The sequence below is a fragment of the Dendropsophus ebraccatus genome, chromosome 5, assembly GCF_027789765.1.
Source record: "Dendropsophus ebraccatus isolate aDenEbr1 chromosome 5, aDenEbr1.pat, whole genome shotgun sequence".
Taxonomy (NCBI): Eukaryota; Metazoa; Chordata; class Amphibia; order Anura; family Hylidae; genus Dendropsophus; species Dendropsophus ebraccatus.
In genome coordinates, this window is record NC_091458.1 from 159,101,766 (window position 1) to 159,119,184 (window position 17,419).

A 17,419-nucleotide genomic window follows, 5' to 3' on the forward strand; every position below is an offset into this window, starting at 1 on the left:
AGACTGATGGAGTCAAGGTGGAGGGGACGCTTACTGTAACAGAGAGAGAGAGAGAGAGGAGGATGTGATGGGGAGTCACAGCGGAGGGGACGCTTACTGTAACAGAGAGAGAGGAGACTGATGGGGAGTCACAGCGGAGGGGACGCTTACTGTAACAGAGAGAGAGGAGGATGTGATGGGGAGTCACAGCGGAGGGGACACTTACTGTAACAGATAGAGAGGAGGATGTGATGGGGAGTCACAGCGGAGGGGACGCTTACTGTAACAGAGAGAGAGGAGACTGATGGGGAGTCACAGCGGAGGGGACGCTTACTGTAACAGAGAGAGAGGAGGATGTGATGGGGAGTCACAGCGGAGGGGACGCTTACTGTAACAGAGAGAGAGGAGGATGTGATGGGGAGTCACAGCGGAGGGGACGCTTACTGTAACAGAGAGAGAGGAGGATGTGATGGGGAGTCACAGCGGAGGGGACACTTACTGTAACAGAGAGAGAGGAGACTGATGGAGTCAAGGTGGAGGGGACGCTTACTGTAACAGAGAGAGAGAGAGAGAGAGGAGGATGTGATGGGGAGTCACAGCGGAGGGGACGCTTACTGTAACAGAGAGAGAGGAGACTGATGGGGAGTCACAGCGGAGGGCGCGCTTACTGTAACAGAGAGAGAGGAGGATGTGATGGGGAGTCACAGCGGAGGGCGCGCTTACTGTAACAGAGAGAGAGGAGGATGTGATGGGGAGTCACAGCGGAGGGCGCGCTTACTGTAACAGAGAGAGAGGAGGATGTGATGGGGAGTCACAGCGGAGGGGACGCTTACTGTAACAGAGAGAGAGGAGACTGATGGGGAGTCACAGCGGAGGGCGCGCTTACTGTAACAGAGAGAGAGGAGACTGATGGGGAGTCACAGCGGAGGGGACGCTTACTGTAACAGAGAGAGAGGAGACTGATGGGAGTCAAGGTGGAGGGGACGCTTACTTTAAGAGAGAGAGAGGAGCGTGGGGGGGGGGGTATATACAGATCTGATCCCACATGGAACGGCGTTCGGATAATATCCTGCCTCACTAGCATTGTCATTACAGAAGCGTAACATTAACCGCTAGTGATCAAAATAGTTAAAATCCTTAGAATCTTTTATCTTCTAGTACAGGGGTCGGGAACCTCGCCTCTCCAGCTGCTGCAAAACTACAACTCCCATCATGCAGAGCTGAGGTTCCCTACCCCTGGTCTAGGATGTTAGGGTCTCTGGTTCCCTACCAGGTCTCTATTGTTCAGAAGAGATCAGATTTTATAACAAAACAAATGGGGGGATTTATCAAACATGGTGTAAAGTGAAACTGGCTCAGTCGCCCCCGGCAACCAATCAGATTCCACCTTTCATTCCTCACACACTCTTTGGAAAATGAAAGATGGAATCTGATTGGTTGCTAGGGGCGACTGAGCCAGTGTCACTTTACACCATGTTTGATAAATCTCCCAAAAAGTGTCCAGTCTTTATGTCTGACTTATATATATATATATATATATATATATATATATATATATATATATATAAATAATAAACACAATGGATTCTGCAGATCTTGTGTTTCTCAGTTCTTCATGAACCCCCAATTGGTTACATTTTCAGGATTTCCTTAAAGGGGTATTCCGCTCAAACATAACTTTTGATATACAGACCTAGAGAAAAAGGAGTTGTTGCTAACTTGATATGCTGCTGCCCATGGAGAGACTAACAATTCCTTCCATACTTGTTATTATCTATTCAGTCTCCTTCCCCCAGTTCTGAGCTGCTGCTTTCAGCTAAAGACACAAAAATCTGTGTGAGCTTTTCTATCTGTCTCCCCCTCCTCCCCCCTCCCTTCTGAGACAAGTGATGTAAACAAGTCCCTATCTGCAACTTTGTAATGCTGGGAGAGATAATCACAGAGCGTTCATCAGCACCTTGACTTCAGATTACCCGCCCAGCATTACAAAGAAGCTACAATGTTGCAGATACAACCAGCCAGGGACTTGTTTACATCAGTCATCTCAGAAGGGAGGGGGGAGGAGGGGGAGACAGAGAGAAAAGCTTACACACAATTTTTTGTGTCTTCAGCAGAAAACAGCAGCTGAGAACTGGGGGAAGGAGACTAAATAGATAATAACAAGTATGGAAGGAATTGTTAGTCTCACCATGGGCAGCAACATGTGAAAGGTTATGTTTCAGGGAATACCCCTTTATAAGTCTTACTATCAATTCATAATTTTTGACATGTTACAGAGGCATAAAAACTGAGAAGGTCCAACAGCATCCAGAGTTCAAATAGAAATCTTCAAGTTTTAAAGCACATCCAAGAGCACAGCGGCGACTTATCGACCACAATGGGTCTATATCAAGCAGTATGATGATCAATGGAAGCCTAAACACCCAGACAAATCGAAACTCTTTATATTTCTCTATGACATTACGATACACTCGGAGATCACCGTCACACACAGTCTTTTCTTGCTTTCTGTAGAGCATTTAAGAACACAAAGACCCAGATCTACTAGAGCAAATGGAATAGAATCCCGGCACCATTGGCAACAAAACAAATGGTAAGGGGGGCGCTCACACGTTCCATATATACTGACAATGTGCTGTGGACTGGAATCATAGAACTCCCGGCATCATAATTCATGAAGATACAAAGAGCTCCGAATGAGTTTAAATCTTCGTGCTGCAGAACTCACACAGCCGCACGGCTCTATCAGTACAGTAGTGCAAGGATCTAAGCCGATTCGGAGCTCCTGGTACCAAGATGAATTATGATGCTGGGAGTTCTGTGATTTCAGTTCGCAGCACGTCGTCTGTATATATGGACTGTGCATGGAACATGTGAATGTTACTTAGTCTAAACTAAGACTAGACAGTCCTCAAATACACTTTGATAAATCTGTCACATCTGAAGTCTGTGCTGGTTTGCAGTGTTTTACAATTTTTAGCATTTACTTCAGATGTTTCAGAGAATGCTGAGTTTGGATAGCGTCATTTACATTTGTGCATAGTTAAAGGGGTACTCCAGAAAAAAAATTCAACTTGTGTCAGAAAGTTATAAAGATTTGTAAATTGCTAGATTAAAACATTTCCAGTCTTCCGGTACTTATCAGCTGCTGTATGTCCTGCAGGAAGTGGTGTATTCTCTCCAGTCTGACACGGTGCTCTCTGTTGCCACCTCTGTCCATGTCAGGAACTGTCCAGAGCAGGAGAGGTTTTCTATGGGGATTTGCTGCTGCTCTGGACAGTTCCTGACATGGACAGAGGTGGCAGCAGAGAGCACTGTGTCAGATTGGAGAGAATACACCACTTACTGCAGGACATACAGCAGCTGAAAAATACTGGAAGACCGCATTTTTAATAGAATTAATGTACAAATCTATGTAACCAAATAAAAATTACGTCTGGTAACCGGTAACCAAACTCACTTGTAGGGTGTTGACTGGAAAAGATGATATGGGAGGGAAGTCCATGATTTGAAGTTCGTGGACATGGCCATTCATGACAACAGCCGGTAGGAAGACGCGGCGAGATTTGGTGGGGACACAGGTCTCGCTGAACTCGTTGTACATAAACTGCCGCACAATTGCGCTTTTCCCCACTCCTTGGGCCCCAAGTACCGCAATCTTGAAGGTCGTCACCATGCCTCCCTGGGCCGGTGGTGGGTAATTCCCTCACGCGGTCCGTGGCGTTGGCAAGATGGTTGCACTGCGGCATATTCCAATGGCTGCAGGCTCAGCCACATTCAGGAAGCATCTCCTTGAAGAAAAGGAGGCTGTAAAAGCAATAAAAAACATCAGCATTATGTGGAAATGAACAGATTACATTTCCTCCCAAATACATTTCATTGCCCCATTGGGGGGGTCGTTGTGAGATCCTCTGGGATACTGCGAGAACATAGTGCCGTACCGTTATAAGACCTACGATATAGTGCTGCTGTTATAGTAAAAAAAAAAAAAAAAAAAATCTTACCTGCCCTCCTTCTTGCATCTCTGGGTCCCCTCCTCAGTGACAGCCCCCTTAGCCAATCACTGTGATGTCCCACTGGCTGTCACTGAGCAGGGGACCCAAAGGCAGTACTGGAAAACACCAACTTTTTTTGGTTTTAAAAATACTAAATGATGAGTGTGTCAGGTTTCTGGCATTTTTGTGTCACACACCATTAGTACATAAGGCAGAACAGTCAGGAACAATTCCAGGCCCTGCTTGGCATCCAGTGACAGATGGGCGTGGAGTATGGAGGCCTCATGGTGAGCTCTTCAATCCTGCCAGCCCAACAGCTGGTGAGATATTCTGGGGAGCCATGACATACGACAGTCGGTCACCCCTAGATGTGACATAAGGGAAACTAACAGCTCAGCGATTATGTGCAGGACATCCTGCACCGATCCTCAAGACTTATCGACAGGCCGTGTTCTGAGGATTTCTTTAGTATTACACAGGTGATATGACTATAGTCAGTGCATCTGGTATCACCACAGGTGTCCTCTGTATGGGATATCCTCCTCTCCTTCTGTTGGTGGCTCTGGACTTGAGAAACACCGGTCTACAGGATCTACAGGCTCAGCTGCAACATCTGTGGGCAAGATGCTATACGGGACCTTAAAATACGGACAAGGAAAGAAAGGAGCGCTGCACCTCACACCTATGGCTGACACTAATGCCTCTCGGCTACATGTAGAAACCAACACCAGGATGTTGGTATATAATTTGATCAAAGCATATTGCCCCATGTACCACGTGCAGGTGCCCTGGTTCACATGGGTCCCTACACTAACTCACCACTGTGTCAGTCAGCGACCGCTAACCCTGCAAAGAGAGTACAAACAGGGAAGGGAGGCCACAGAATGGCTCTGCAACCCCAATGTCACAGGACCAATTCCCAAGGGCCCCCAAAAACCCAGCAGGCACCGCCGGTGGAGAAAGCTGCCACCAAGCAACACAAGTGTGAACATGGTCTTGTCCCTCACCATTGCTCCTGCAGGTAGAATGGGAAAGATAGGAAGTACTAGTCATGTGTGCACAGGTGCTTCCTGCTGATTGTGGTCACATGGGTCTTCCAGGAGGAGTGCTAGCATACAGAAAAGAGAGAAATGTAAAATGCGACATGGAGAGAAAGGAGCGCTGCACCTCACACCTATGGCTGACACTAATGCTTCTTGGCTAAATTTAAAAAGCAACGCCAGGATGTTGGTATATAATTTGATCAAACCATAATGCCCCATGTACCACGTGCAGGTCCCCTGGTTCACATGAGTCCCTACACTATCTCACCACTGTGTCAGTCAGCGACCACCAACCCCGAAAAGCGAGCACAAACAGGGAAGGGAGGCCATAGACTGGCCCTGCAACCCTGATGTGTCAGGACCAATCTCCAAGGGCCCCCCCAAAACCCAGCAGGCACCGCCGGCGGAGAAAGCTGCCACCAAGCAACACAAGTGTGAACATGGTCCAATAACTCACCATTGCTCCTGCGGGTAGAATGGGAAAGATAGGGGGTACTAGTCATGTGTGCACAGGTGCCTCCTGCTTATTGCGGTCACATGGGAGGCACCTGTGCACAGGAGGTACCTGTGCACACATGACTAGTACCCCCTATCTTTCCCATTATCTTTCCCAAATTATATACCAACATCCTGGCGTTGCTTTTTAAATTTAGCCAAGAAGCATTAGTGTCAGCCATAGGTGTGAGGTGCAGCGCTCCTTTCTCTCCATGTCGCATTTTACATTTCTCTATTTTCTGTATGCTAGCACTCCTCCTGGAAGACCCATGTGACCACAATCAGCAGGAAGCACCTGTGCACACATGACTAGTACTTCCTATCTTTCCCATTATACCTGCAGGAGCAATGGTGAGTTATTGGACCATGTTCCCACTTGTTTGGGGGGGCCCTTGGGGATTGGTCCTGACACATCAGGCTTGCAGGGCCAGTCTATGGCCTCCCTTCCCTGTTTGTGCTCGCTTTGCGGGGTTGGTGGTCGCTGACTGACACAGTGGTGAGTTAGTGTAGGGACCCATGTAAACCAGGGCACCTGCACGTGGTACATGGGGCAATATGGTTTGATCAAATTATATACCAACATCCTGGCGTTGGTTTTTAAATGTAGCCGAGAGGCATTAGTGTCAGCCATAGGTGTGAGGTGCAGCAGCTCCCTTCTCTCCTTGTCCGTGCTATACGGGACCTGTATACCTCTGCGCCCAAGTGTATCTCATCTTGTATCCAGGCCAAACAGGGTTCTAGTTCAATTACCAATGAATGTATATTATGGAATAAATCATGACAGAATTTCAGACCTAAACACGGATCGGTGACCATTAACGCTAATAGACGCATCATGCAGGTACCTGGAGAATGGGATATATTATTAGGTTTTTCCTATGGGATTCTATGGGGGAGATTTATCAAACATGGTCTAACGTGAAGCTGTCTCAGTCGCCCCCGGCAACCAATCAGATTCCACCTTTCATTCCTCACAGACTCTTTGGAAAATAAAAGGTGGAATCTGATTGGTTGCCGGGGGCGACTGAGCCAGTGTCACTTTACACCATGTGTGATAAATCTCCCCCTGAGTTCTGTGTACGCCAGAGGTCAATTATGAAATAGATGGAAAGATTCAACAAATGGATTTATAGAAATACAGTAAAAAGTGGTCTCACCATTGAGAATATTATTGTAAGGGAGTGGTAATAATCCAAGATGGTCATCCAACTGGATAACTAGAGATCGGGAAATATGGGACAGACACGGCACAGAATCTTGCTGGCAAAATAGGGCACAACGGCCAAAAGTTTCCAAAGCAGAAGGACGTAATGTAACTCCGGAGACCTTCAGGGAGACTCCTGGACGGTCAATAAACCTGAAGCAGGAGGCGGCTGAGTGCATGCGCAGTGGTGTGCTCCTCAGTTATGGCTCTCAGCATGGCGCTATAGCCTCTTCAGTGTCCGCTCCCAGTTCTGACGCCGATTTTCATGCAGATTTTTCGTATCTTGTAGCCGGATTGTCACATCCAGATGTATCAGATAATACTTCATATATCAGGGTGGAGGAGAAAAACATCCAAAAAGGGTGCGGAACCAGGTGTTCTGCGGAGGAGAGAAAGAATATTATTATAATAACATGGTCTCAGTTACTATTAAAGGGTCAATGTCGTCATAGAAAACGTTTGACAAGTCATAGAGACATCATAGAGATATATCATAGAGACATGTCATAGAGACATGTCATAGAGACATCATAGAGACACGTCAAAGAGACATCATAGAGACATGTCATAGAGACATCATAGACACATGTCATAAAAACATGTCAGAGACATCTTAGAGACAATGTAGTATTAGCATATATTGTATGTAGGAGCTCTGAAACTGTTGAAAAGTTTCTGCTATTGTACTGACACAGCTGTGTGACCTCCGGTCTGCAGAATAGTGCATGGACGGTAATTTGCAGACATGTGAATGCCCACAAATAAATTGTGTAACACAACTGACCCTATCAAACAATGCAAAAACGTGTTCATGGAACGGCGGATCCGCTTTGTATCCTTATTAAGGTTGCCCACCACTTTATAACTGGAACAATGCCAAATATATACATATCTTTAAGTGTACCTGTCATTATAAAAACCTTTGACATATAAGTGAGACGTGTTCAAAGTTTTGATCGGTCCGGTCCTGAGTGTTCAGAACGATTGTTAGAACGAATGGGGAGAGGACGGCCCTACTCCCCGCTCTGCGTCCTGTCCGCTCCTCGCTCTGTGTCCAGTCCGCTCCTCGCTCTGCGTCCAGTCCGCTCCTCGCTCTGCGTCCTGTCCGCTCCCCGCTCTGTGCGTCCCGTCCGCTCCCCGCTCTGCGTCCAGTCCGCTCCTCGCTCTGCGTCCTGTCCGCTCCTCGCTCTGCGTCCTGTCCGCTCCTCGCTCTGCGTCCTGTCCGCTCCTCGCTCTGCGTCCTGTCCGCTCCTCGCTCTGCGTCCTGTCCGCTCCTCGCTCTGCGTCCTGTCCGCTCCTCGCTCTGTGCGTCCCGTCCGCTCCTCGTCTCTGTGATGTCTCTATGATGTTTTTTTTTTATAACGAGAGCTACACTTTAAGAAATATTTCAAAAACTATTGCAATTAAGGTTAAAAAAATTAAAGGGTGAACAGGAAAGATTCCATATAATAAATACAATCCCATAATCCCCGCCGTCTGCCATTATAGATGAGGTAGCCGGGCTCTGACATTAGACAGCCTCATTTCTCTCACTCATCATCTGTGTATGCTGTAATCTCGCTGAAATGTTTTTTAATCACTGGAAACACTCTGCCGAGTCGGATCCTAATACATTGGAAATCACATGGACGGCTTTGTCATCCAGTAAACAGCAGATTCTGGGCTCCGGCTGGCTGGCACAGAATAGAGGCAGGTCACCGGTGGCTGATGCCAGGTCACTCATAGCGAGACGTGACAGCTTCTCACAGTCACAGCTCACAGCCCACGTACATTTAAGAACATGGTGATTTCATTACAGACTAAGGAAGAGCCAAAACGCAACACAAACAGGAAGTACACAACAGTTGGTCGCCGATTCTTAATTGGATTTCGGCAGCTAAGCTGGACTGACATTTTCTAGCTTTTACTACTAACAGGACACCTGCTGGATGGTAAACTCATTCACTGATGGCGCTTTTGGAAATAACAATTATATTCTATTCTCAGAGCATAAGAGATTACTGTACATGTACGGTGCAGAATGGGAGGGGGGTGAGTGGCATGTTTTCATGATGCCATGTAGTGTCCCAGCACAGGTGTGCCACTAACCTTCTTATGCACCTGGGCAAAGTATCTCACTCAGGTTCTCACAAAGGGGATGAAGTGAAACTGCACTATGTGTTTTCCCCCACTAGGTGTCACTGTCTGTATTTTCTAGTTTCTATGTTATGCACAGCTGAAGGGAGCATTGGGTTAAATGTCTTATGTCACATGCTGTCTTCTATCCTGCTGCAGGTGCAGGTCTGTTTTCCCTCTTTTTTTCTGCCCTATCATCTCTATTCTTTCTCTTGGACACACAACCCCACCAATCACCAGTAGGTTTAGTTTGCCCCTATAAATGGGAGATTAGTTCCTGAGGGAGGGGGAGATCTCTGGGTAGGCCAGGACCCTTGTCAGGGACCATGAGATGTAACCTTACTTCTTTTATGCAAGCAGTCACCACTAGCGTGCAGTGCTACCCTAACAGGACGGGTATCCTGACACTATAGGGCATAAGGCGGTTAGATCCATTATATATATGCTTTCTTCTCTTATCTACTACACTATCCCGGCAAAGTACACAGCTACATTGGCCAGGGCCCTTAAGATACTCCTCTACTCCACTTTCCTACGAACTCCTACTACTGCCGCTTGCCAGCACCTCTGGTTTCCAAAGTATTATTGTATTGCACTGAAGATATTAAGTAAATGGACGTTATTCTGGTTAAGTTATTGGACTCTGGTCTATTCTTTTCTGCACCTGCACATATACCAGGTTACACTAGGGTTATCCAAAATCTCGTCAGCAGTGGGGGGGGGGGGTTGTCAAAGCCACTTAAGGCTACCGTGACAAGTGCCCAGGTGACCCTACACCCACAAAGCTGCCACCCTGGCAAATGGCCGCCTGCCTTTCTCAGCAGTACTGCGCCGTGTAAGAGCAACTTTAATCAGATTGCTTTACGACAAGGACAGATTGTTGCAAAATGGCGTCCTGCCAGTGGCTGCTCATAAAGCACGAGATCAAAAATGCATTTCTGCAATGTGTTTTTATGCATTTTCTCAGCTGTTATCAAGTGCGAATGTGGGTACAAGGGCTAAAGCAGACGTCCTCTTATTGAAGCCGGGCAATCGAGTGAGAAAGAACCTTAAAAATAATTAAAAACCGCACATAAACCCTTTAAAGCATTGATGTTCCAGTTTCTATTCATTATTTTTAATGCTGTTCTATTTTTTTTACCTCATTTCACTACAAAAAAAATTATATATCCAAAAGTCTAGAAATATATAGAAAAAAAAAAAAACAATTGTCAAATCCTCTTTAGTGTTTTCAACTGCAATGGAAGATGATAAGGAGCTCGGTGAGACATCTAAGCATCATCGGTGAATATCTACAACAAGAACAGGAGAGGATGGCGTCAGACGAGACCTCTCACTCCGTCTTTCCAAATCATTACTACTTAGTGAGTCTCTCTTGTCTTCTCACTGAGGTAACACGTCCTATTACTACTAGACTGAGGCCGTTTTAGCAATCCCGGAGCTACCGGCTGAACAACCTACGAGCGGATCTTCATCAGGTCCGTCGGGAAAGTAAGTGAACTCTATTGCTCTTGACTAGAAATAGAGAGTGTGACGCTTGATGGAGGAGCTAAAGGACAGAATAATTCATGGCTTACACACTACATGACGTTAGCAGAACAAGATGCCTTAGAAAAGATTATTTCTTATCCCATCATTTCCCCGCACTCGGTTTTTATTGCTCTTGTCTTCCCAGAATCACAGCTGAGAACATTGTTCTTTAGTAACTCCTTCACTCCTGCACAGAGACCCAGACATGGTAAATACATGGTAGGGAAAGTGTTCAGACCCCTTTAAATTTTCACTCTTTGTTTCATTAATGGACACTCTGCACCCCCCCCCCATTAATGGACACTCTGCACCCCCCATCTTGACAATAAAGAACAGAAAGGTGCACCTGAGGAAGAGGCCAGTCCGGCTTGGAAATGCACTGTGCATTTACCCTTTTATACATTTTATATTCCATATTATCTGGCCATTGTGGTTGACGACCTCTGCGTACTCACCTGTGTTTTGGATCAAGTGGATTGGAGGTGTGGTTGCCCAAGGGAGGAGGGGGCTTCTACTCTTTACTGAGCAAAGGGGCTGAATACTTATCACTGGGGGAGATTAAAATTTTTGTTGTTTACAGAGACTTTCTTCTTTAAAGCAACACTTGTTCCTACTATGCAGTGCTAAACAACTAAAGAGAGGACAAGTCAAGGATCACCCCAACCCACGCTGTTGAAGTCTCTAAAAGTGCAGGACGATATCCTGTAGCAAAGGAACTGATCCAGATAGAGCAAAGTTGCTACAAGCCTACATACTCTATCTTGTAATGCAGATGAAACCAGATAACTTTGGACACCTTGCTCAACTAAGGTAACTAGAACTGGGGCTTGTGTCACCCTAGGAGGACGGGTCACCCAACACTGTAGGGCAACAGGTGGTTATAGCGACAAAGTTTGAAACACGGACACAAGTTTTCTACTTAAGTACTGGCAGAGCACAGTACTACATTGGGTTGGGACTCTCAAGACAACCTCCTCTCCCCAACTCTGAACTTTCAAGACCTACTCTTATCCATTACTCTCTCTACTTTTCTACATTACTCTGAACTCTCTCTACTTTTCTCCGTCACTCTGAACTCTCTACTCTTCTCAGCATGCAATCAAGCCGGCACTGCTATTTCACTTCTACCTCAACAGTTCTCGGTGCAGGTCTAGTCAAGTTCAGATTTATTATACTGCTTATTTGTATCACGGAAGATTCTTAAGTACAGAGAAAGTTTATTTATTCTATTGGGACTCAGTAATCATTGTACCAGCACCGACACCACAGCTGCACCCTCCTTGAGTCATCTCCGCTTTCTGTGGGTGGCGGTACCGATAGTCCAGGTGGGTCACAACACCACTCCGGACCACCGCGATAAGTGCCCAAGGGACCCCATCACAGCCCAGAATCCTATATATTGCTGCTGTAAGATAATTAGTCGTCTGTACCGCAGTAATTATAACATTAACATTCAGGGGTTTTCACTGATCATTGTGCTACACAGCGTTACTTATTATCGGACCCTGTTCAGATTGTTGGATCCTGTTCTTTCATCCAATTGCAAGTGACACTGAATCATTGTGAATGAGGTCAAACAAACTAATTCTGTGTGTGATTCATGATCTTATAATAAAGACAACAAGTGCAGTGGGATGGATCCAGATTACGGTTAATTCTGCCCGAGTGACTCACACTCCTGTTGTGCTGACACCCTGACACAACTCCGCAGCCCGAGCTTGGATTCTATCACTACGTGTGACTCTATCCTCTTCTCCCATAGCTGCTAATGACGTGACGGAGCCGCAGTCACATGCACGCACATCTGAGCACCAACCATCACGTCATTCCTCTTATTGAAAGGAAAACTAAACAAATAATAATCGTCAATATGTGCCCCTGTCTTTTCTGTCCTCCTCTTCCTCAACCCCACCACCTTGGCTAAGCTTCACCCCTAGGGCACTGACCAGCGGGAAATTAAGTCAGGGGTTCACTTTAAAAAAATTTTTTTTTTTAATCATCTGGGGTTAGAAAGTTATACAGATTCAGGGGTTATCAGTGCAGTGAAGCAGAGTCTTCTGCTTTTTAACCCTTTTTTGTGTTGCAGCATGTAAGTAAACATTGGGTCATTTACACACTGCAGTACATAAGCGATTAAGCAGAAGGACACATGCTCTTACCTTCTCCTGTGGCCCTCCTCCTGCACAGGTCCCATAGCAACTGCCTACTCTGCCTCTATGGTAGCTATGCCACTGGGTAGGGGGCAATGGGTTACATTCTACAGAGGTTACGTGATTTCTGTGAATCACTGTTAATTTTTTTTTATAAAGTACAAACTATGGATCCATAACCATATATTCTATAGATACAATATATATTACATAATAAAGGTGAACATGGCTGAACTCATTCTAACCTGTTTGTACAATTATTCAAAACTGCATCAACTGGGAACAGTAGATAAATGGGAACCCATGAATCCACGTTACGTATAGTGGAGGGCGACTGCGAGTACAAAGTATTTCATACAGATTGATAAACAGTAGTATCGGTTATATCGTATTATACTATACTATTATATTATTAGGCTATGTTCACACTACGTAAGTTATGTAATAATCATGGCCGTTGTTGCCGATTTGCAACAGCGGCTGTGATTACTACAGCCTGGGTGTATACACATAGTACATACATACATACATACACATAGTATACACTCCTGCCGGGATCCCTAGCAGCACCGCAAAAAACTGACGTGTCAGTTTTCTGTGGCTGCTATTCATTGAACAGTGGCTGCAGAAAACCTGTCAGTGCACACTATGGAGCATGTGGAGTGTGACCACCTACTCTGTAACTAAAACACCTACTAAATGATGCCAACACATAAAGTACACATATTGTAAATGTGAATTATTAAATTATTATTTATGTGACATGACTATCTTTCTTACAAGCAGAGACTCCCAATGTTTTAAAAGATTTTCATGGAATTTAAGGGTATTTGACAAATGCTCAATATAAAGTGAACTAAAATGAACCACTAACGTAAAATACAAAGCATCAACAAGTAAGGACCTCTATCCAATAATGCCGACAGAAAAGAAACAATTATAAACATCAATTATGAACAAGTTTATTTGTCGTGGCTATCTTTCTTACAAATTCTGAAATGCAAACATTTTTAAAATTGGAGCGTTTCACAAATCGACCAAAATCTCAGAATAATTTAGCTTAGTTAAAGAATCACAAAGTTATTAGTACATAAAGATGGATCAGATTTGAAAATTGTGTCTTATCTGGAGAGCAGAAACGGTCCTACCTCTTCTGCTCTTCGGTGCTCTGTTTTTTCCCTCTGCATGTCTATGCGGTCAGAGGAAGTGGAGCGCCTGAGAGCAGAAGAGGTAGGACCGTTTCTGCTCTCTGGATAACTTCTTTAAGTGGTGAAGGCCTAAAGTTTAACAAAGCTGGCAGCAACTGGTGGCATTTGCTACAGTCTTTTCTACTGTCCCACCTCCCGTACAGTAGCCTAGAGGTAAGTGGTGGTGCATAGAGATGAGTGAACCAACAACCTTGTCCTAACCCGAGTGTGATGCAATTTTTACCTATCGGTGGCTGAAGGAGTTGGATGCAGCCCTAAGGCTGCCTGAAAAACATGGATGCATCCAACTTCTGCAGCCACTTGTATTGAAATGCTGCACAATGGAGGTTGACTCATCTCTAGTGATGCTCTATGTATCGCTGCTTACACACACTAGTACATCAGCTGAACCTGGCACTTTGCACCCAGCCCAGCAAGTGTACGGCTGACTTCAAGTTGGCCATTGAATCCACACAATCGATGGCCAATTCAGAGTGAACCTGCCTAAAAACAAAACTCAAGAAGCTTGGGCTGGGTTCACACTATGTTTTTGCAATCCGTTTCTTTTCTTCAGTTTTTTCAAAAATGGTTAAAAAAGAAAAAAGGGTGAATGTGTGTGCTTGTGTTTGTTTTGATCTGTTGTTCCATTGACTTCCATTATAAAGAAAAAGCGTTTTGATCCTTTTTTAATAATCGAAGTCAATGAAAAAACGGTTGCAGAAAGCGGATTGCAAAAACGTAGTGTGAACCTAGCCTTACTCATCTTTAGTCTTATGTATTACTAGTACTCCAGTAAATATATATATATATATATATATATATATATATGTATATATTATAACATGTTAGGCTGGGTTCACACTACGATTTTGCAATTTGCTTTTTGCAACCGTTTTTACCCTTTTGATCCATTTTTCCATTGACTTTTATTAATAAAAACATGGATCAAAATGCTTCAATCCGTTTCTTTTAGGGTATGTTCACACGTACAGGATTCGCTGCGGATCCCTGCCCAGTAAACTCTATGGGCAGACAAACTCGCAGCAGGATGCACATCCCGCTGCGAGTTTGTAAGCAGCCCACCCCGTTAACCCCCCGGCCGCCAGAGCCTATAAGTCACCTGGTCCCCGCTCCGGCTTGCTTCGGGGCTCCCGGTCTCTTCACGTCCCACTCACCCAATCAGTGCACTGCAGCGGGGCAGCGCACTGATTGGCCGAGCGGGACGTGGTGGGAGCCCCGAAGCAAGCCGGAGCGGGGACCAGGTGACGTATAGGCTCTGGCGGCTGGGGGGTTAACAGGGCGGGCTGCTGACAAACAATGTGCATCCTGCTGCGAGTTTGTCTGCCCATAGAGTTTACTGGTCAGGGATCTTGTATACAACAGTGTATATATGCTACACCAAACAGTAGATAAACCGTATCCCAGCAATTAGTAATACCAAACAAAAGATAGGATATGCTAATAACAAAAGGTGTTCATTCAATAGACAACCATCACCAATATGTACAATTATGTACAGAAATTCGATTTCTCCAAAACAATGATTAATTCTGTAGGAAATAATGCACCATGTCGTGCTAAACTTTCCCTACAAAAATCAGTCAGTCTTGTCCGGTCCTGTCCGTTCCCTGATCCGTCAGAGGGACCAATCGCCAGAAACAAAAACACTATTTGCAGTACACTGTACAAATGTTACAGTATCAATGTTCACCAGTGTCATAAAGTATATCAGGTGGAGCAATGACTATACCAACAGACCCATCCGTCTATTAGTCAACTTGGTCCCTGTGTCGGCAGCAGTAGTCGTATTTGCACTCCAGTCCTTAGACATCAACACCTCGATCCAACGCGTTTCAGCCACCTGTTATGGTGACCTCATCAGGGGTCGCCGAGGCATGCAATAATATTAATTACATTAAATTGCACAGTGAATTAGTTGTGTTATGTCACAAATCGGGACAGCTGCGGGTTATGGCTACTCACTGTCCGGAGTATGGCTAGAGGGTAGGTCACATGTAGCAGTGGCTGATATATAGTTTATAAGCTTATAAACTATATAAGTCTCCTCCCCCATTTTTAATATTGCAAATCATGATTCATTGGGCACAATATACTACAAACTCCCTCCAAGGTGAGTGCCCGGAGGTCCGGAAGGTGCCCGCCTGAGAGAGGGATGAGTAAAAATAAGTCCCTCATCTGTAACAAGTTAACAAAGTGCAGAAAGAAAGTCTCTGTATGAGATAACTTCCGGAGCTGTGCTTCTGCTATGTGTCCCGTGGCTCTGGAGTGTCGGGAGTGCCGGCGGCCGTAGTATGTGTTATAGGCCGCACGATCACATCGTATGTGACGTCACTGAGCAGCCTGGGAGCGCGACAAGACACTGACACTCCTCCAATCACGCCCCTGGGGGAGTGTCCGCTCTCCGTATGTAAACAGAGTAGCGGTGTGTTCGGCAAGTGACCGGGAGAAATTAGGGAATTCTAGGGTGTAATAGGTTTAAGCATCTTGTATTTCAGTCATATCTATCTGATCGCTACTTAATAGTTACACACAGGCTCCTCTCAATATTTAGCATTGGTTTCATTCAGATAAACGTCTTCCATACTGTTATAGTTCATATTCAGGATTTCCATTATTACCTCTTACATATTTTTTATTTAGGGTTGCTTCTTTAATTTGCATCATACTTATTATAGCATCATTCCACTCTTTACTTTTATTTTGTATCATACGTTACACAATCATGCCACTCTTCATCATTACTCATTTGCCTCGTTAGCCCTATGACCTACAAACACCGATTGGCCGTAGCACTACTCCCTGTAACAGACAGACCCTTTCTAGCCGTATATTAGGACAGCACTTTAAGTGATTGCTGCCTGGGCGCACTGACGGTCCGGGGGATTCAATTGCCGAACACACCGCTACTCTGTTTACATACGGAGAGCGGACACTCCCCCAGGGGCGTGATTGGAGGAGTGTCAGTGTCTTGTCGCGCTCCCAGGCCGCTCAGTGACGTCACATACGGCGTGATCGCGCGGCCTATAACACATACTACGGCCGCCGGCACTCCCGACACTCCGCCACTGCAGAGCCACGCGACACATAGCAGAAGCACAGCTCCGGAACTTCTCATACAGAGACTTTCTTTCTGCACTTTGTAAACTTTTTTTGTTTCTGGCGATTGGTCCCTCTGACGGATCAGGGAACGGACTGGACCGGACGAGACTAACTGATTTTTGTAGGGAAAGTTTAGCACGACATGGTGCATTATTTCCTACTGAATTAATCATTGTTTTGGAGAAATCGAATTTCTGTACATAATTGTACATATTGGTGATGGTTGTCTATTGAATAAACACCTTTAGTTATAAGCATATCCTATCTTTTGTTTGGTCAGGGATCTTCAGTGAGAAATCCGCTGCGGATCCGGTACGTGTATACCCTTAAATGTACACAAAAATACGGTGGCTACGTTTTTCCACCCGTTAAAAAACAGGATGCGTTTTGGTCAGTTTTTTCTGTCAATGGAAAAACGAATGCACATAAATGCATCCGCTTTTCCATCCGCTTTTTGCAAAAACGTAGTGTGAATCCAGCCTTACATTTGCAAAAGTGCAGACAGCCCCCCAAAAATCCTAGACTCTTTAGGAATCTACTAATAGGACGGAGGACGAGTAGGAAGCTGTAATGAAGGAAGAAAAGACAATGTTGTGAAAAA

The 17,419-nt window shown here is 45.2% G+C and overlaps 1 protein-coding gene across 6 annotated transcripts in view; it reads right to left on the bottom strand.

Annotated features, from left to right (window-relative positions):
- RASL10B (RAS like family 10 member B) overlaps positions 1-17,419 on the bottom strand; it is a 58,636-nt gene that overhangs the window by 11,771 nt on the left and 29,446 nt on the right. For 5 of the 6 annotated variants that reach the window (XR_011363375.1, XR_011363374.1, XM_069972712.1 and 2 more), the window contains exons 2-3: positions 6,670-7,095; positions 3,440-3,786 (exon numbers count right to left, since the gene is read on the bottom strand). Coding sequence is in view for 4 of the 6 variants with exons in the window: in XM_069972712.1 (XP_069828813.1) it covers positions 3,440-3,655 (216 nt within the window). In the remaining 2 variants the exon portion in view is untranslated. Of the gene's footprint in view, positions 1-3,439; positions 3,787-6,357; positions 6,440-6,669; positions 7,096-17,419 lie in introns of those variants that run through there. The other variant, XM_069972711.1, reaches the window with a different exon arrangement.